The sequence below is a fragment of the Nelumbo nucifera genome, chromosome 1 (genome assembly GCF_055504915.1).
Source record: "Nelumbo nucifera cultivar China Antique chromosome 1, China Antique-T2T, whole genome shotgun sequence".
NCBI classification, from domain to species: domain Eukaryota; kingdom Viridiplantae; phylum Streptophyta; class Magnoliopsida; order Proteales; family Nelumbonaceae; genus Nelumbo; species Nelumbo nucifera.
Genome location: NC_142649.1, coordinates 100811522 through 100832754, shown reverse-complemented (window position 1 = coordinate 100832754; position 21233 = coordinate 100811522). Strand labels below are relative to the sequence as shown.

At 38.9% G+C, this 21233-nt stretch overlaps 1 protein-coding gene across 1 annotated transcript in view; it reads left to right on the top strand.

The window, feature by feature from the left end:
- LOC104588450 (putative cytosolic oligopeptidase A) overlaps window positions 1-21233 on the top strand; it is a 32575-nt gene that overhangs the window by 9541 nt on the left and 1801 nt on the right. The window contains exons 8-14 of the mRNA XM_010246388.3: window positions 5661-5782; window positions 7889-7996; window positions 8087-8332; window positions 9110-9255; window positions 9818-9935; window positions 20476-20635; window positions 20733-20764. Coding sequence (XP_010244690.1) covers window positions 5661-5782; window positions 7889-7996; window positions 8087-8332; window positions 9110-9255; window positions 9818-9935; window positions 20476-20635; window positions 20733-20764 — 932 coding nt within the window. The remainder of the gene's footprint in view (window positions 1-5660; window positions 5783-7888; window positions 7997-8086; window positions 8333-9109; window positions 9256-9817; window positions 9936-20475; window positions 20636-20732; window positions 20765-21233) is intronic.

The window sequence follows — 21233 nt, the reverse complement described above, 5'->3', positions numbered from 1 at the left end:
CTTTCCTTCCTGTAGAATGCTTTGCAATTTCTTTCTTCCCAAATTCTCAGCGATTGCTAAAGGAATTATGATCTAAAAGAAGTCCTTATGTCATCATCATTAATACAAATCCATACTTTATATCCTTTCCAAAAAAAAGGAATTTTGCCAAGAGCTACCGGTAGTATAAGCCAAACTATGATACTAAGGTAACTATGCATAGGTGCTTTTTCCTGTCAGTTATTTCAATATATTCCATGTCTAAAACCTTATCCATTTGTTTTCTTGCCACATCTGGGCGTCATTGCAGCTGAGCAGAAAACGATTCATTGGCCTTTCCTGAATTGATCATAAGAAGGAAGCTTCATGTCCTAGGTTATCTTGCAAAAAATAGACAGATGACTAACATTGCCCTTTACAACTATAACACATCAATTTATTTAGCATATGACAACCTTTCCCCATAGAATGATCCATGTAGGGATCTTCTTGGCCATTAGATTACTTCTGGTCTTGAGGTGAGAGGTAGATCAATTTGGAACTGTCCTTGATGCAACCATGTGGGGATTAAGGGAGGAAAGGAACAAGATGGCCCCTGGAAACAAGAATTCTTTGATCACTGCTATCTGGGAGAAGATAACCTTATCTATCTCATATTGCCAGGTTGTTAGCCAATACGAGGCAATTTTATGGACTCTTTGGCAGCTGCATGATATGGGTCTTTTGTGGTCCAATAGGATATGCAGATTTCAAGGCACTGGTGGTGAGGGTGGCAAGGGAGGAAATTTTCTCCTTGTTGATGGTTGAGGGCAATTCAGCAAGTTTTATAAATTGGGGTTCAGGCTGTAATAGGTAGTTCACTTACCTTTTGAATGAAATTAGGGTCCATTTAGTTTGTGTCCAGGATCGGAATCAGAAATGGAATCACCTCTTCCTAACGCGGAGGAAGAATAAGAAGGCGTGTGAAATGTTGGATGGAGGAAGGCCGGCTGGTGACTGGTCTTAACCCGCCAAAGGTGGTGGTCGGTGGCGGCTGGCATTGGATGAAGGCCTGTGAAAGTTCAGGCCTTTGGTCAAATAGGAAATGGGGGCTATTTTGTCAAAAAATAAAAAATAGAGAGGGGGAATGGGAATGGCATTCCTGGGGGGGTGCCCGGAATGGCCATTCCCCCATATGGGGGAATCCCATTCCAATCAACCAAATGGTTGGAACCGGAATGGGCCATTCCTATTCTGATTCCAGGTGCCTATTCCCGTGAACCAAACACACCCTTAGGTTTCTATAGGACCTTTGGCCATCTTTGTATATGTTCTTCTTAAGCCTTTTGCTTTAATCAGTAGTACAATCTTCTGTCACTTTTGTTAATTGATTCGCTACTGTTAATGATATTTAAGAAAAAGGAATAGAACGAATACTTATCTCAATTGCAATATCAACTGCAATTTGAAAACCTCGATAAGTTGCAATTTCACCTTTCCAAATTCTTGCAGCTGTTTAATTTTTTTTGGTTCAACAAAGACCTCTTTTCTCCTACACTGGACTGAACGGATTCTAACAAATACATGTCTTGCACAGGTCTAAAAACTTCTATAACTTAGGTGGCGCTTGATAAATCTGGAATCTGAAATCTGAAAAGTTAAAAAGATATTATTTGGGTCTGAAATCTGAAAAGTAGAAATGATTTTCTGCTTTAAAAGGTGTGCCTAGGCACACAAGTAATGCGCATTTTAGGGTATGTGCCTCGCCTAGGTCCTAGGCGCACCCCTTTCAAAAAGGCACACGCTTGGTGCGCTTAGGTGTGCGCCTGATGTGCCTTGCGCCTCAGCCCTGGCATGTGCCTTTTTAAAATTCTGCATTTTTTGTTTTTTTTTTGCTTTTTTTTGAGCCTAATGTTGTTCATTCATTCATTCCAATAAAATATCATCTTAAAAAGGCAATTAAAGTTATAAAATCATTATTTTTTTTGTGAGAAATAAGAATTTAAGACCCTAACATGGATTTGTTCGGGCTTGCCTCGAGGGGCGTGGTACAAAGGCGACTATAGAACCAAGAATGCAATATGTTTTACATCACATTAGCTACTTGAAGTAATACAATTGAGGAAAAAAAGAGATTGTGGGTTTTACATGCTTGAAAATGCTTTATATGTTTGCTTTTATTTTTAAATTTTCATTTGAATACGCTTTACGTGTTATGTTTATGTATTTTAATTTTAGATAATAGGTTTTTTAAAACATTTATTTTAAAATTTAAGTTTATACTTTTATTAACATTATGTTTAATATATATTTTTTTATTTTTTATTTTTTTTGAAATTTCTGACTTTTTTTATTTTTTACCATTTTTTTGTAATTTTGCACCTTGCTTCAAAAAGGCACGCGCCTCGCATTGCACCTTGCGCCTCAGGCGCAAATTGGCCCTTGCACTTTTTTTGCGTCTTGCGCTTTTAAAACACTGGGTTGGGTCTTGCCAGGTCTATTATACTAATAATAATAGTTATTATTATAACTATTATTCTAATAATTATATAATAATAATTATTATTATTGTTCTTGTTATAATTATTATTAATATTTATTAAGTAATAATAAATTATTAATAAGCATATTACTATCATTATTATTATTATTTTTATCATCATCATCATGATTATTGTTGTTGTTGTTATTAAATAGATGACAATAATGAGGGCACTAATGTCATTTTATCACGTCTGAAATGCGTCTGATTCTGGTAAAACATGAAACCAGGCCTTATCAATTCAGATCTGAATTTGTGTTTCAGATCCTCTAATTAGACCTAAACCCAAACACCAATGGTATCTGAAAAGCAAAGTTTTAGACCTTAGACATCAGAAAAGTGTTATCAAACGCTACCTTAGCAGTTTTATCTACCTTTTAGTGTGTGCCAGGTTAGACATTGAATCACTTTATAGAGTCTGATTCCTGGGAACTGGTCCAACTATCAAGGTTTTAAAGCGGTGGATGTATGTATCTTTCGTAGAACATTGTTGTTTATATTTGCAACACAATTGATTTCTATTTGTCTATAGATGATCACTATTTATATTCTCAACAAAATTAGTTTCTATTTGTCTATAGATGATCACTATTGGATCTGTTAGGACAATTTCATTTGGACCCATCCTTGGAAGATTCTAGAATTTGGAAAGGTTCCTCAAATGACATCTTCTCTTGTTCCTCCTTCTTTAGTGTTCTTGCCACACCTAGCAACCCGGGTGGGGACTTTCCTGTAAAAGAAAATTGGAGTAAGCCTATTCCTCCAAAAATTCAAGCCTTCTGTTGGGAAATTTTCCTTGGCAAGGTTAATACTTGTGATATGCTGCAGAGAAGAAGGCCTTCTGCTTGTCTTTCTCCTCACACGTGCTTCCTTTGTAAGGAAAGTGGTGAGACATTGACACATCTATTTTTATCTTGTTCCTTTGTGCATCACATTTGGGATTCTTTTTGTTTTCTTTTTGGTTGCAGGTGGGTTCCCCTTCAAGATGTGGCAGGACTTTTCAACCGAGACTTTTTGAGGCAATCAAAGAAAAGAGGGAAGGTTATGTCGAAAACTACAAGGGCAGCTATTTGTTGGGTAATATGGGAAGAAAGGAATAACAGAATATTTTTGGATAAGAGTAGAACAAGGGAGGAGGTAATCGACACAATTAAAGTTAAAGTAGCTCATTGGATATGATCCTTACATATCTTTCAAGAGTTCTCAGTCATAGACATTATAAGATCCTGGACAGAAGTAGTGCAATCTTCAAGAGTGAAAGAGAGAGTAAGGATGGAATGGAAACCTCCAGATGGTAACAGGATTAAACTGAATTTTGATGGAAGCTCCTTTGGAAATCCGGGACTGACAGATATCGGGGGAGTAATCAGAAATTCTGAAAGTAGAATAGTAGCATTGTTCTCTGGACCTATCGGCATGGGCAACTCTCTAAAAGCTAAATTAATGGCATTGCTACAAAGATTGAAGATAGGTAAGCAACTAGGAATGAGGCATGTTGAGGTTGAAAGGGACTCCAAGGTGATCATCTCTTGGGCTAAAAACAATAGAACTACTCCATGGACTTTCAAACAATTGATAAGGGAAGTGGAAAAGATCGCAAGGGAGGTAGATGCTGAATTTAAATGGGTTAGGAGTGCAAATGGGCTAGCTGATTATCTTGCTAAACAAGGGGTTTTGAGGCACCAACTGTTTTGGGCTGCAATGTAAAGAGGGACAGAAATATGTAATAGTGTGGGAGCTCTAACCCCATACACAAAGTTGTAACACCTTTTAACTCTGAAGTTTACTATGGTAAGATCAATACTTTGGAAAACCTGCAAAAGGAGAAACCTTACTTATGTCTTATCCCCTAATTGGTGTTTTCTCTATAAAGCTCAGAATGAGGATTGTTACCACTTACTGATATCTTGTCCTTTTGCTACAGCTTTATGGAATTGGATATTTGATTTGTTTGGATGTAGGTGGTACCTGCCATTTGATGTAATTATGTTGTTTAACCCGTCTACTTTTAGGTGGCACATGGGGAAAGGGAGAATTATGTGGAAATCTATTAGAGCTTCTCTCCTGTGGACTATTTGGGATGAAAGAAATGCCAGAATATTCCTAGGAAAGGAAAGAAGTCTCTCTGAGCTGAAGGAATGCACTTTGACAAGGGCAATACTTTGGCTGAAAACATTAAACAGTTTTGCTGATTTTACTTTTGATGATCTTTGGAGAAATTGGCTAGTAGTGGCCAATACCTCCACTAGGAAGAACAGAAGGGTTGTAAATTGGACACCTCCCCCAATGGTGTCACTAAATTAAACTGAACTTTGATGGGAGAAGTTAGGGTAATCCCTTTGGGTATAAGGAGGGGTTCTAAGAAATAAGGACAGAAATATTATTTCCTTATTCTCAGGACCTATGGGAGTGGGTGACTCTACAAGGGGAGAAGTACTAGCTGTTGTTCAAGGAATCCAGATTGCGAACCAGCTTGGGATGGGGAATTTAATAATTGAAGGTGATTCTCAGGTGGTGGTGGGGTGGCTCTTGAATCCGGACTCATATCATTTGTGGTTATAGAGATCTTTTCAAAAAAGTGAATGGCTAACTAGCAATATGAGAGTTAGTGTTCAGTGGGTGGGCAGATCAGCAAATGTTGTAGTGGATTCACTAGCCAAACAAGGGGCTTCTCGGGACTGTCTTTAATGAGCTACTTTGTGACATGTTCTAATTGAGTTTGAATAGCTGTATTTAATTTCTTAGAGAGGTCGCACCTTGTGCCTCTCCTTGGGATGTTTGTAATTCTCACATTTTCTGATTAATAAATTTCTTCACTCATTCATCAAAAAAAAAAAAAAAATGTAGAGCCAAACTTATATGAATGTTCAAAGGTTGATGGTGTAAGCATGTAACTATTTAAATTTTATCACCTATGCAAGATGGAAACCATTAGATTATATAAAAAGTAATGTAAATTATGTATGACTTAGCCTTTGGAATGATTTCAGTATTATTATATTCTTATAGTTTCCTGATTAATCCACTTCTTATGTACAGAGTGTTTCATAATTTATTTTCTCTGCACCTTATCATTCTTAGGATGGAAGGTTTTTTTTTCTTTTTTTTTTATGACAGTTTATTAGGTTTAATGACCCAAATATCTATTTAATCTTTGTAGATATGGAAGACCTTAAGAAATTCTCCAAAGACCAGGGTGCTATAGAAGCTAATGGTTTGAGTCACTGGGACATAAACTTCTGGAGTGAGAGACTTCGTGAGTCAAAGTATGACATAAATGAGGTAGGGATTTCTATTATTTAATTTAGATTCTAGTTCTATACCTATCTTACATTAAGTTTATCATAGTTTTGCCTGATCTTAATGCATAGGAACTTTTATGTTATTGTTTTTATGTTGAGTTACTGAGTTAGAAATAATCTTCACTTTCTAGCAGTTATGTGAAAATAGGAATGTATATGCTTTGCATTATCAACCTTTTTATTCCTTTCTGAATGTGCAACTTTGATATAGTAAATCTGGTTAAGGTAAATAGGAGCTGAAAAGATTCCTCTTTTAAAAATGGTAAATTCAAAAATTCAGCAACTCAAGACCTTAATTGGTCAATTATGAAGAACAAACATTGAGGTGATTATTTTACCCCTATAAGTTTTATTGTATACCATTAAGCCATTTTTAAGTTTGGAATATTTTTGGCATTTTTCTTTCAGCAGTTATCAAATAGCCCTATATCTATTTGGTTATTGATGAGATTTCATGCCCTTGCATGCATTTGTTGAGTGAAATTCTTTGATTCTAGTTCATTTTTACCTCTTCAATGTGCAACTGGTTACTCATCTTTGCTCTTCTACTTCTGAATTTTGAAGAGTAATTTTCTGCACCTGGGTCTGGGAGAGTGCCTTTTAATGATTTTTTCCACTTTCTTTGGGAATAATATAGTTAATTGCAACTAAGACTGCAGGAACAATGGGTAGGAGTACATGGATTCAGAACTTTCAGACAACATTACCAGTTTTCACAGTCAAGTTATTGTAGACTTTCCTCTAATTTTTGGCATTTTGGGCTTCAATTAACATGGAGCTAGCCCAGGAATCCTGTTTACTTGTTAGTTTGGTGCATCATTTTGATTAGATCATTGAAAAAAGGTTATTTGGTTGAGAGGTTGGCAAATATACTTGATCAAGCTGAGAGTTTGAGATACTTTTTGAAAAGGTGATTACACTTTACATTTTAGAAAGAAGTCAGACTTGGGAAAGAAGTATGGAATGAGGATTGCCATCATCATAGTTTTCTAGGTGCCAAGGTGAGGCTAGGCGATAAGGGGTGCCTTATCGCCTAGTTGCCTAGGCGATGGATTTTTTTAAGTAAAAACCACATATTCCAGGGTAGTTTCCTAGGTTCCATAACCATCTTTCTTTAATAACTATCCATAATTTCCATAAGAAAATTATAAACTTCATATTTAAGTCTAGAAAATAAACATATTTATGAGAAGAAAAAGAAGATGGAAAAGAAAATTCAAAAAATATAGGGGCTGAACCCCTATTTTTGTTATAGGAAGATTTTGGTTAAGATTTTGAAGTCTTTGAGGGTTCAATACAGCAGTTAGCAATGTTTGTGTTGATTAAACCCTAACAAATAAGAAAATAATAAAAATAAATTAGTTTATAAACACAAAAAATATTTTATTACACAGTATACAAAACTGCTTGGCGATTGGGCGAGGCAAGCCTCCAAGGGCGCCTTGTTGCCTAGGCATCACCTTGACAACTATGGTCATCATCTGTTCACTTGTTAATGTGCTATTGATGTATCTGGTGATCATTGCAGTGTTGTTCAAGGTTGAAATCAGAAGTGATTCAAGTAAAGTTAGAGAGGTAATAAATTCCAAAAAGACAATCTTTTAATGGCTGAGCTATGTATTAGGCCACCTGTGAATCTAGAAGAGGTGCTTATTCCTTCTTTTCTGCTTACCCAATATGGAATGGAGGCAACACGGTAGTCTTCCATATTGTTCTCTAATCTGTGAACAAGTTTGAGGTTGTATGGGGTCTGTGTTCAATTACAAGATATGTAGGTATAAAAGAGAAGAAAAAGGGAACGAGCAATAAAGAGAAAAAGAGAGAGTTAATTCAATCCACCTTGTTGATCTCCTGTCCTTTATTGCATTGTTAAGTCAGAAGTGAAAAAAGTATGCCCCTTGTAAGTTGTCCCACTAAATTGATCCATGTGAGTTAGATAAACATATATGAATCGACATATATAGTTTTAGCTTGTAATATATTGACTTCTAGCAGATTGCATGAGCACTATGTTTTAGTTTCTTGCAGTACAACTTGCTTAGCTATGAAGTTTATCTATTGTTTTAACCTGCTTTTTACTCCATAGGAAGAATTGCGTCCATTCTTCTCATTACCAAAGGTGATGGACGGCCTTTTTGGTCTTGCAAAGAAGCTGTTTGAGATCGAAATTGAGCCAGCTGATGGCCTTGCTCCAGTAATATCTATTCCATTGCTTCATTTCCTTGACTTTGATGCTTTTACAATCAAAATAACATCTTGATAATGTTGTGTCATATTTGTCCAGGTTTGGAATAATGATGTAAGATTTTATCGTGTTAAAGATTCCTCAGGAAATCCCATTGCATACTTCTATTTTGATCCATATTCCCGTCCTTCTGAAAAACGTGGTGGAGCATGGATGGATGAAGTTATTGCTCGAAGTCGTGCACTTTCACGTGATGGTGTCTCTTCTAGATTGCCTGTTGCCCACATGGTTTGTAATCAAACACCTCCAGTTGGAGACAAGCCAAGTCTAATGACTTTCCGTGAGGTAAAACCTTTCATACTAATCATATTTGTTCAAATGATACTTGTTTCCGGATCTTAAAGAATAGTTCTTCAAAACTCCAAGTGGCACCTGACCACCTGTACAAATCCCTTATAATTTTGTACATCATGGTTTAAAATGTCCCTAAATTCCCGAACATTTACACGACATATTTTTATTTCCATGGGTAGCGACATGAAATTTTGTCAGAATTGACATATTCCCCAATGAACACTACCAGCACTATGTAGAATACAAGAGATAGTTTTCACAACATATTTCCATTTCCACTTCCATGGATAGCACTTAGCAGCATGAAATTTTACTGGATATATATTGATCAGCAACTCAAAGAAATGTTCCATTATAACTGATGGAATGTGCATTCCATCAGTTAACTTCATGGAATGTTCTGTTAAAACCCAAACTACCCTTATGTTATTTTATGAGACCATTTTGCCCTTTTAACTTAGTTTTTCTAAATTCCTAACTCTCACATGTTTCTCTCAACTTTCTTTCAACAAAGTTCATCTTGAGAACACCTTGAGAATGATTGGTTTCTTAGTGCTTTTAGAAACAATGTGCTTTGGACTGGTTATTTTCATCGTTTTGATATGTGTTGCGGTCAGCCCATGGAATCTTGAGTGGGCAGTTTAGTAATTTACTTTCACCATCAACCATATTAATAGGTTCGGGAGACCAAGTGATACCAACTCCTAAGTACAGTGGCTATCTGTAACTTACCCAAACTTTTATGTTGATTGGTTGAACTATTTGTAGGTCGAGACTGTCTTTCATGAATTTGGCCATGCACTTCAGCATATGCTCACCAAGCAAGATGAAGGCCTATGTTCTGGAATTCGGGGGATCGAATGGGATGCTGTCGAATTACCTTCACAATTTATGGAAAATTGGTGCTATCACAGGTGATATAATCTAACAAAAATTTTTCATGTGATAAAATGGACGAGTTTTTTGATCAGTAACAGATAAAATGGATAAGATTATGAAATTACAAGCTTTTGATTTTGGCATTTATTCCATTCCTATAATCTTTTACTTCCTCACTCTTTGACACGAGCATTATGTGCATATTTGTGCTTTTGAATCAAAGTATATTAGGCTGTGTTTGGCTAGGTACTAGCATGAAGCTATTCCTGGATCAAGTGATAGTATAGTTATTTTTCAGCTTGCCAGATGCCTGGGATTTTTTAAGTGGAAACCCCTTATGTTTAATAGAAAAGAATTAAAAGTTGGAAAAGCTTTATACCTATAATTTCATAAGAACTTTGAGGTTAGTTAAGCTACATGGTGTAGGTTCTCCTATGACTTGCTTATATCTAGCTGTTAATCAACTATGCATCTGCCCGTTTTGAGGATTGATTACTTAGTTATGTTTTGTACTTTAAAATTTAAAAAAGCCTGTGTAAGACATCTTTCTGCAAGCATGCACTTTGGTCACTTCATTTTTCTTAAATCATATTCTAGGGATACACTGATGAGCATTGCAAAACACTATGAAGCTGGAGAGAGTCTTCCTGAAGAAGTGTATAAGAAGCTCCTTGCAGCAAGGACCTTCCGTGCAGGTTCACTAAGCCTTCGTCAGGTTAGTTTAACATACTGATGAAGCATCCTCATTTATTTTGTTCGTATTATATATTTAGACAGTTACTTTTCCTTCCCTTTTTCTTTTTTACACATGAAGTTGATGTACTTTTTGGCATGAATGTTATTGTGTTTTTTCTTTTCAGTTTTCTAAGTGAAGATATGTTTGGGTGCTGTTTTCATTGTTAGTTCCATTTGTTTATCCTCTTCTGAAAATGGTTTGATAGACATAAATTTTTATTTCTCATTTTATGCATTTTCCTTTTATATTGCCATTCAAAAGGGAAAGAAAAAACAATACACACATACAAAACGGAATACTACATTCAGCCATAAAAAACAGAAGGAGAACTACAGAGAGTCTTTGCACAAAACAAGTTTATAAATTACAGCTCCCCACCCGGCCTAGGGCATACCCAAGATAGACTTTCCCTACCAACACCTGCTCTTGCTAAAGAGTCAGCCAGTCTATTGGAGCTTCTTGGTGTCCAACTGAACGAAGCATTCAAAGTGGCACTGCACTTGATCATTTGCCCTCATCCAGCTTATGACTGTTTGACAGTCACCTTCCACTTGCACATTTCTCACTTCTTGCTGCACCAGCAATTTTAGTCCTTGAATCAAAGCCATCAGCTCTGCTCTCAAAGAATTTCCAATACCCACTGGACCAAAGAAACTTAGAATTACATTACCCCCATTATCCCTGGTCATTAGGGCTGCAAATGGATCACATCGGATTTGGTAAAGGGTATATCCGATCCAATTTGATAAGAAATCTGACCAATTTGAATTCAAATCCAAATATCTTATTGGATATCCAGTTTGATTTGGATTATAGTAAAAAACATGATATAATAATATAAATAATATATTATATTATTATGGAATATAGTAATATATAATATTTCATAAGTAATGGATTAGATCGGAGTATATTTGAATTCGATCTGTTAACTAAGCGGGTCGACTTTTTCTGATTCAATCCGATTTGTTAGGATCAAGGGAGATATCTGAATCCGGCTCTCACTGAATTGAATTCAGATTCAAATTGGATCTGATCTGACTTATTTGCAGCCCTACTGGCCACACCCCCTACTCCAGAAGCTCCTGGGTTCCTAAAACAGCAACCATTGAAATTCAGCTTGACTACTACACCTTCTGAAGGAGGGGACCACTCAGTCACCCTGATGCTTTGCAGCCTGAAATTCAGCTACAACGTGCCACTCCCTTAACAGATCATTTAATGAGACACCTTTGAAGTCTTCACACATAACAGCCCAGTGAGCAGCCTTAAATCTTTATCAGGTCAAACCTTTCCTCCACATCCCTATACTTTTCTTAAAAGATCCTTGCATTTCTTTCACTCCAAGCCCCCACAACATTGACTCGCACAAACAATGCCACAGAATTTTTTGCCTTTTACTGCCCCTTCCCCGCCAATCTGAATTAAACGAATCAGCTACTTCAGCAAGAGCTCTCCAAGTTTTTCCAAACAGCCTGAGAGTGAGCTGCCACAACCTAGAGGTATAGGAGTGATGCAACAAAAGGTGATTAGTACTTTGCCCACTTTTTCAATAAAGGACACACACACGAGGAGAAAGAGCCTAGAACTTCCATCTTCTTTGAAGGTGGGTCAAAAGTCTTAAAGAAAGACACAAGTGAAATTGCCCTTTGTGGTTGGTGCCCAAACCTTTTCATCATTTCCCTTTAGAGATAGATTGACTTCCTGAAGTAGTTTCAACAGGGGAATCAGCTTGGTTGTTTCAGTGTCCTGTGTCCCTCAAGGGCCTTCTCAAACCCAAATCCCACACCAAACACTTCTATTTTGTGTCATAATTTGGGAGGTTTAAACAATTAATTGCTAGGGATGATCATAGGCTGGGCCAGGCACAGGTTGGATTTGGGCCAGGTTTAGGACCAATGATAAGGGCATCAGCCTAGGCCCAGGCCTGGGCCGACCCACACCATAGGCCTGGCTTCCTGGCTTTAATTTTTAATGACTTTGAGCCCATGGCATCTTATGATAAAAATTTTGTTATTCATAAATTTTTAAATTAAATAACATATAATATATAATATATACATTAAAAAAATATTTTACAAGCCCAATCTAAGTTGGGTTTGGCTAGGCTTTGGGCCTATGGCACAAAAAGTGTGGGCCTCATTTAATTCATGGCTTACCTATCCTTTTATAGGTGAAGGCAATACCTTCATTCCCATTCTTGAGCAATGTGGGACTTGGAACAAGACTCAATAGTGAGTGTTACCATTGAGTGTTATCCTAAGTCCCACGTTGCTTAGGAATGAGAATCAAGGCTTTGCCTTCATCTATGTAAGGCCTTGCCAAGGAGGACAACTCTCATACTTGAGTTTGACTCATGTGTTGGCACATGCGTCAACTCATGAATATTTATTTATATGTTAAATGTTTTTGTAGAGAACACTGATGTGGGCCCCACAGCTGTGGTCCCACTCTGTCCATAGGGCAGAATGTTCCTAGTCATCCTAGGGTTAGCTACTGTTGTTCTAGTTGTTATTTATTTTTCAGTTTTATATTATTGTGTTATGTAAATACCAAGGGCAGATGTGTCCTTTCATGTAACTAGCATAACCTATAAATATTAATAGAAGTGGCGGCGGCAGAATAATTCAGATTCTGTCATTCCTTTCAAAGTTTGTGTTCTACTGCTCTCTCTCTACTCTTTCTCCTCTTTCCTCTTCACTTTCTCTTCTTTTCGAACCTGAAATTTCTTAGTGTTCAAGACTGATAGCAGTCTTGAACAACTACATGGTATCAGAGCAAAGTTAGGGTTTCTCATGTGAGTCTAATACCAGCCGACCACATGAGAATCTCCTAGGACTAGAAGCTGAAGAGGTGGAGTTCGCAGACTGATTCTTGGAGATTGCCAGAAGTGCTAGCAGCTGTTAGAAGCTTATTATGGTTGCAGAGTGTTGGTGGTCAGGAAGGATCAGAGAAGACTAGGGTTTGGGTAACCTTAGAAGGCAGCAAACAATTTTTCCTTGTAAGTTATTTATTTTCTAAGAGAAGTTCTATCGGAGAAGATAGGTTGGACCTATCTGGAGAGGGAGGCCGAACTATTCTAGTGTTTTCTCCCTTCGATTCTCTAGGGTTTTACAGCAAACCCTATTGTTGGGCTGAACTGTCTCAGCCTTGTTTCTCTTTGCTCTAGGGTTTGAAAGTGATCTTGCGGCAAGCCCTAGTGTTAGACTGAACCTTACGATCTACCTAGAGCTGTCCTCAAGTTTATTGTTAGCATTGATCAGATTCTAGGGTTTCATATTAACCCTACTGCAAGTCTATCTATACGGTACTGATTGGATTGTGCAACGGAACTGTTCACTCTAAGGACTGATTCAAACCCTAATTCTGCCAAGCATATCAGACTTATTTCTAAGCTGTTTTCAGAGTCTTTTGGGGTTTTCAAACTCTCTTAAGGGGTGAGAACCCTACGGACAGCTGCTGTTGTGTTTGCTAGTTGGTTTCAGATCAGAGTTATCTCAGTTTTGTGCACATACACTGTGAATACAGATCAGTTCTACACTGTTGTTGATTGTGGTTGGTAGTCTAAGTGCTGTTTTTTGAGACTTGACCGAGATGGAGTTTAAAAATCAGACAGAGGGCAGCTTTGGGAACATCAGTTATGGTGGTGTTTCTGAGACGGGTGGTCAGATTACTACCGTAAAGTTTGATGGATCAAACTATTTGGAATGGGCCCAATCAGCCATGATGGCTATTGGGGGAAGAGGTAAATTAGGGTACCTCTTGGGAGATGTGAAAGAACCCCCCAAGAGAGACCCTACGTATACCAAGTGGATCCAAGAAAACTACTTGGTTATGACATGGCTGTGTAATTCTATGCAGCCTCATATTAGCCGCAATTACTTGTGGGCAAAGACAGATAAGGAGATATGGGAGGTGATGAAAGAAACTTATTCCCAACCCCTTAATGTTGCCAGAGCATATGAATTGAAATGTGAAGTGAAAAATCTTAAACAAGGAGAGAAACCAGTTTTAGTATATTTTTCTACCTTGCAGTCCCTGTGGTGTGAAATTGATCACTTGGAGACTCTTGAGTGGGAGAGTCCCAAAGATGCACAAATATATAGAAAGCAGGTCGAGACAAACCGGGTGTTTGAGTTTCTGGCTGGCCTAAACTCAAAGTATGATATTGTGCGGCAACAGATTTTGACTAGAGACAATGTGACTCTCTCTCAGGCATACTCATTCGTACATAGTGAAGAGACTAGAAGGAAAGTTATGATGCAGCCTCAACCCCTCACACCAGCTTTTGTAGTGGTCACACCCAAATCAGGAAGTGATTCAGAGAAGGATAGGAGGAAGGAAGACAAGAAGGATGTGGTATGTGAACATTGTAAGAAACCCAAACATACAAAAGAATCATGTTGGAAACTGAATCCTCACTTGGTTCCTGCGAAGTTGAGAAGCAAGAAGGGAACTGCTCATGTGGCCATGAACACTGATTCAGCATCCTCCTCTGGCACAAGAGGAACACCTTTAGAGACCTTAGCTGCAGTTCGGGCTGCCCTAATACAGTTAGAAAAGGAAGTTGGAAATTCAGCTCAGCCACCGCAGTCACCATCAGCTCCTGCCACATCTGCCTTCGCACATTCAGTTACTCGAGCTTCAGCCTACCATGCCTCAGCTCCAGGTACTACTGAACCTTGTTGGGTAATAGATTCAGGTGCATCCGACCACATGACTAGCTTGCCTTCACTGTTCACCACTTACTATTTGTCTTCTGGTAGGGATAAAGTGTCTATTGCTGATGGCTCCCTGGTTCCTATTTCTGGGAAGGGTGACATCAAGTTATTAGATACTATCTCCCTGTCATCTGTTTTGCATGTTCCTAAGCTTGACACTAACTTTCTTTCAGTCAGTAGTATTACCAAGCATATGAACTGCTCAGTAACCTTCTTCCCTGACCGATGTGTTTTTCAGGACTTGGAGACGAAGAAGGTGATTGGGACTGGCCGTGAGACGAATGGGATCTATCTGCTCGGGGAGAGGTTCCATCAGGAAGAGTCGGTAGAGAAGGTGTCTTTTGTTTCTCAGAGTGAGTCCGGTTATGCTTTGGCATAACCGATTAGGTCATTTGTCCTTTCGATCTCTAAAGAGTCTGTTTCCAGCTTTATTTGAGTCTGTTGAGTTGTCTCAGTTGTAGTGTGAAAGTTGTGAGTTTGCTAAGCATTGTAGAAAGCCTTATTTATTGAGCAATAAAAGGAGTAATAATTTTTTTTGATATTGTGCATATTGATGTTTGGGGGCCTTATCACATCCCTTCCATGGGTGGGTACAGATATTTCTTGTTATTTGTAGATGACCATACCCGTTTTTCCTGGGTTTATCTCATGCGTTCACGAGATGAGGTACCTGCCCTGACCCAAAACTTTCACCAAATGATCATAACCCAATTTGATGCCAAGATTAAAGTTCTCAGATCTGATAGCGCAAAGGAATACTTTGCTAAACCATTGACATCTTACCTTCTCAATCATGGGGTTATCCACCAAAGCTCTTGCCCTCATACACCTCAGCAGAATGGAGTTGCAGAAAGGAAGAATAGGCACATCTTGGAAGTGGCTAGAAGTCTCATGTTTACTTCCAATGTTCCTATTCGCTTCTGGGGTGATGCTATCCTCACGACGGTATATCTTATTAATCGGGTCCCTTCCCGGGTCCTTGATATGAGATTTCCTTTTTCCCTTCTATACCCAAGTGAAGAGTTGTTTTCTATTCCCCTTAAAACATTCGGTTGTACCTGCTTTGTTCAGCTTCTCGGACCCCATCACTCCAAGTTCGAACCTAAGGCCTCCAAATGCATTTTCCTTGGTTATGCACAAACTCAAAAGGGTTATTGCTGCTATGATCCTGTCTTAGGGAGGAAGTTTGTCTCCAGGATGTCACTTTCTTTGAGGGGACACCCTATTATCCTCGGGTTTCTCCTCAGGGGGAGAGCAGTGAGAGTGGGGGTTTGAGTCCTTGTCTTCAGGGGGAGAGCAGTGAGAGTGGGGTAGTTCCTTTACCTATTCCATTGGGTGATGAGAGCTGCAATGGTGAGGGTGGTCAGAGGGATCAGGAGTTGAGGGAGAGATGCAATGGTGAGGGTGGCCAGAGGGATCAGGAGTTGAGGGTCTATCACAGGCGGTGCAGGCAGGTTGATCCCGATCATCAGCAGTCCAGGCCAGCTCCAATCTCATCTGCAGCTCCAAGTCCAGGTATTACAGTCCCGGGGCCCACAGAGACTTCCTCTATTGTTACCATTTCACCTCCTACAGATGACCTTGACCAGGTGTGAAATACAGCCCACTGTATTTCCCAGTTCTTATCCTATGATCGCCTATCTCCTACCTACAGGTCCTACCTTAGTTCCATTTTCAATGTCCCTACTCCAAGAATAGTGCAAGAAGCCCTATCCGTCCCGGAATGGAAAGATGCAATGCAGGTTGAGATGGATGCCCTGTTGAAAAATAACACCTTGGAGGTAGTTGATCTGCCCAAAGGAAAGAAACCAGTTGGATGCAGATGGGTATTTACGGTGAAGCATAATGCAGATGGCTCCATTGAGAGGTATAAGACTCGGTTAGTTGCAAAAGGGTTCACACAGACTTATGGCATAGATTACTTGGAGACCTTTGCCCCGGTAGCCAAGATGACTACCATTCGGGTCCTCTTCCTGTCCTTGTTGAGGATCCCCTTCCCGTGGTTCCTATTCCAGTTGCGGATCCCCCTCTCGTGCCATTTACTACTGAGAGGCCACCAATCAGACAAGTGTATATTCACAGAAGAACACCGGCCCCTCCTCCAATTCAACCCTTGTTGACAGATCCTATGGTCGCATCTTCTCCCTCGGACCTTTATCTTCCTATTGCCCTATGGAAAGGTAAACGTACTTGTACTTCTCATCCTATTTCACACTATGTTTCAGTTGCTCACCTTTTTGCTTCTCATCGCAACTTTATATCATTGCTATCATCTGTCTCCATTCCCAAGACTGTCCAGGAAGCCCTTACCTCCCTAGGGTGGCGGCAAGCAATGGAAGAGGAACTGTCTGCTCTACAACACAATCATACGTGGGAACTCACTACTCTTCCTCTTGGTAAGCATGTTGTTGGGTGTAAGTGGGTCTACATAGTGAAGTATCTTCTAGATGGTAGTGTGGAACGATTGAAGGTCAGGTGAGTGGCCAAGGGCTATTCTTAGTTGTATGGTGTGGACTATATGGAGACATTTTCTCTTGTGGATAAAATTAGTTCCGTTCGGATGTTGATATCATTAGCTGCTATGTATGATTTGCCTCTTTTGCAACTTGACATAAAAAATGCCTTCTTGCATGATGATCTCCTTGAGGAGGTGTATATGGAGCAACCACCAGGGTTTGTTGCTTAGGGGGAGGATGGTAAGGTTTGTAGACCTAAAAAGGCAATTTATGGATTGAAACAATCTCCATGTGCTTGGTTTGGCAGGTTCAATGATATCATTAGCTACTATGTATGATTTGCCTCTTAGTTATATGGTGTGGACTATATGGAGACATTTTCTCTTGTGGATAAAATTAGTTCCGTTCGGGTGTTGATATCATTAGCTGCTATGTATGATTTGCCTCTTTTGCAACTTGACATAAAAAATCCTTTCTTGCATGGTGATCTCCTTGAGGAGGTGTATATGGAGCAACCACCAGGGTTTGTTGCTTAGGGGGAGGATGGTAAGGTTTGTAGACCCAAAAAGGCAATTTATGGATTGAAACAATCTCCATGTGCTTGGTTTGGCAGGTCCAATGAAGTAGTGAAGAACTTTGGGATGAAACAGTGCCAGGTAGACCATTCTGTGTTCAGCCATGACTCAATGGATGGGAAAATCTTGCTAGTGGTGTATGTGGACGATATTGTCATAACTAGGAGTGATAGTAATGGGATTGACAGGTTGAAGAAATTCTTACAGGACCGCTTCAATACGAAAGATTTGGGTAAGTTGAAGTACTTCCTGGGAATAGAAGTTGCAAGGTCAAGACATAGAATTAACTTATGTCAAAGAAAATATGTTCTTGACCTACTTGAAGAAACAGGACTGTTAGGTGCCGAGACTCCTATGGAATTGAATGTCAAGTTGAGTGTTGATGCAGGTGAAGAGTTTGATGATCCTGGAAGATACAGGAGGTTGGTGGAAAAGTTGAATTATCTGACTATTACCTAGCCAGATATATCATTTGTTGTGAGTATGGTGAGTTAGTTTATGCAACATCCTTGGATTCCTCATTGGGAAGCAGTTCTGAGGATTGTTAGGTACCTGAAGGGTGCTCCAGGTCGTGGTTTGCTATACAAAAATGGAGGGACTCTTGAGATAGTAGGATATACAGATGCTGATTGGGCTGGTTCTGTATCAGAAAGGAGATCAACTACAAGGTATTGTAGCTTCCTTGGTGGCAATCTTGTAACTTGGAAGAGTAAGAAACAAACAATGGTGGCAAGGAGTAGTGTAGAAGCTGAGTACAGGGCTATGGCTCATACCACATGTGAACTGGTATGGTTGAAGAACTTGCTACAAGAGATGGGCTTCTCAGTTGACAAACCCATGAGACTATATTGTGATAATCAAGCAGTTGTGCACATCTCTTCTAATCCAATCTTCCATGAGAGAACCAAGCATATTGAGGTCGATTGTCACTTTGTAAGAGAGAAAGTGACCAATGGAGTGATAACCACATCTCATGTGAGCTTGGGAAATCAGTGGGTAGATCTCTTTACAAAGGGATTGTCTCGGGGCAGAGTAGATTATATTTGTGACAAGCTGGGACTATATGACATATACTCTCCAGCTTGAGGGGGAGTGTTAGAGTTCACAAAACATGGGTAATTTGGTCTTTTAGGTTTATCTATTTGAGAGGGTCAATTTTTTCCCTCTACTGGCCGAACCCTTCTTCTCCTTCTTCTTCTTCTCTTCTGCTTCCTCTTCTTCCTCTTCTTTTCTACTTTAACCTAGAACTGAATAGGGTTGTTCACAATGTACTTCAAAGAAAAAGGCCAGACTGGAGCCTTTGCCCACATGTCTGTTACCTTTGCTTAAGAAATGGTGAGACAGCGACTCATCTTTTGATTTCTTGTCCTTTTTCTTATTATTTGTGGGATTGGTTCTCTTCTTTGTTTGGTTATAGATGGAACACCCCCCCCGGGTGTGCTGAACCTTTTTGACTCTAGCTTCTTTCGACAACCAAGGAAAAGGGGCAGGGTAATGTGGAGAATAACAAGAACAGCCATCCTATGGACAATTTGGGAAGAGAGAAACAATAGTATCTTCCTGGGGCAAGAAAATTCCAAGGAAGCACTTGTGGAGGTTGAGGTTATGCACTGGCTGTAAGTACATCATCTCTTCAAGGACTTCTCCTCAGCTGACTTAATTAGAAATTGGAGTGCTATAGCTGTGTCCTTGCCTTCCTCCCCTGTGGTACAAGAATGTTGGGTACCACTGCCTCAGTTCAAGGCGAAGCTAAACTTTGATGGAAGCTCCTTGGGTAATCTAGGTCAGTCGGGAGTTGGGGGTGTGTATAGAAACGAGGAAGGAAAAGTCTTGGCCCTTTACTCGGGCCCAATTGGGGTTGGAGATTCATTAAGGGTAGAAGTAATGGCCTTGCTTCAAGGTTTGAAACTGGCAAAACAATGGGGAATGCAGCAATTAGAAGTGGAAGGAGACTCCAAGCTGGTAATAGGGTGGATGCAAGCTGGAAACCTAGGAGTGTGGTCTCTTAGACAGCCTCTAAGAGAGATTATTAGCTTAGCAAGGGAGATTGGGGTGCATTTTAAATGGGTAAGAAGGTCAGCAAATGGAATGTCTGACACTTTAGCTAAGCAAGAAGTTACTAGGGAGGCTTTGTTTTGGGCCTGTTTGTAAGTTCTTGATTTTCTTTTTCCATCCATTTTGTGGGTGGTAAGCCTGTAATCTTTTCAATTCTCTAATGAAAGTTACCATTATTTAGAACCTATATAAGGTGCTTTGTCAATTAGGACTGCAAAATATGGTCCATTGAACTAGGAATGTGACTATTTGTCTATACTTGCTTTCATGGCAATTAGCATAGCTTAATGAGTAAGGATAGAAGATTAAATTGATTAATAGTTAGATTAATATTGTATTGGAAATTTTAGTATACAATATGTATAGGTAATCTCTTGGGGTTGGCTTGCCATATTTTGATTTCTTTTTATCAGCAACCTCAAATTTATTAAGAAAAGTGTAAAAGAAAAAGTACAGTTGTCAGGTCCTTCTAATACCTGGAGGAACATGACCTAATTCCAACCTTACAGAAACAAGTACAAGCCCTTTTTTGTTTTGTCATCTTCTTTCTTGTGATGCCTTAGTCTCATTGTAAGGCTTGGTCCGTTCAATTTATCTGTAGGGTGTGAGTTTGTATATCTCTTAATGTAATCAAACTGACTTGTTACAGATCAAAAGTAAAAGAAAAAAGAAGTGTATGACAAGTAACCATTGCATTATAATTATTTTGTAGATACGATTTGCAAGTGTGGATCTGGAGCTACATACAAAGTATATTCCTGGTGGGTCAGAAACTATTTATGATGTTGATCAAAGAGTTGGTAAGAAAACACAAGTCATCCCAGTGTTGCCAGAGGATAGGTTCCTTTGTAGTTTCAGCCATATTTTTGCAGGTCAGTACTCATGGTATATCTTATTGTTGCTTTCCATTATGTTTCTGCTAATTCTCGACGGTTATATAATTCATTTCTTTGCTTTTCTGCATACCAGGTGGATATGCGGGAGGATACTATAGTTACAAGGTAGACTTATTAATATTACTATTCTCACATGGTTACATGGTATCTTTTGACATTTGTGTTTTCTAGCTGCTTCTCAGTCTTAAACATGATTGTGAAAGATCATAGTGTATTGCCATTACCATTATGATTGTAAAGTGCAACAACTTTAATTTTGCAAACCTAAATAGGTTTCAGATATGATTGGTATCGTTAACTTATTGACATTATCTTTATTGTGCTTGCCATTGTTTGTTTAGCTGTAATGTATGATTATTATGCACATTATGAAATACAATAAGAATCTACTTTATCTAGTAAAAGGTAGTAAAAATATATTAGAGCACTATTTTAGTGGTTTTTGTAACCTTAAGAGTTACTGGTCATTAACTTGCTTCATGGAGCTGGATATCATTCACAAATTTCCCTGAAATGCATTTAGGTTTGATTCATTTAGGTGAAATCAACATATTAGTTCATATGGATCAGAAAA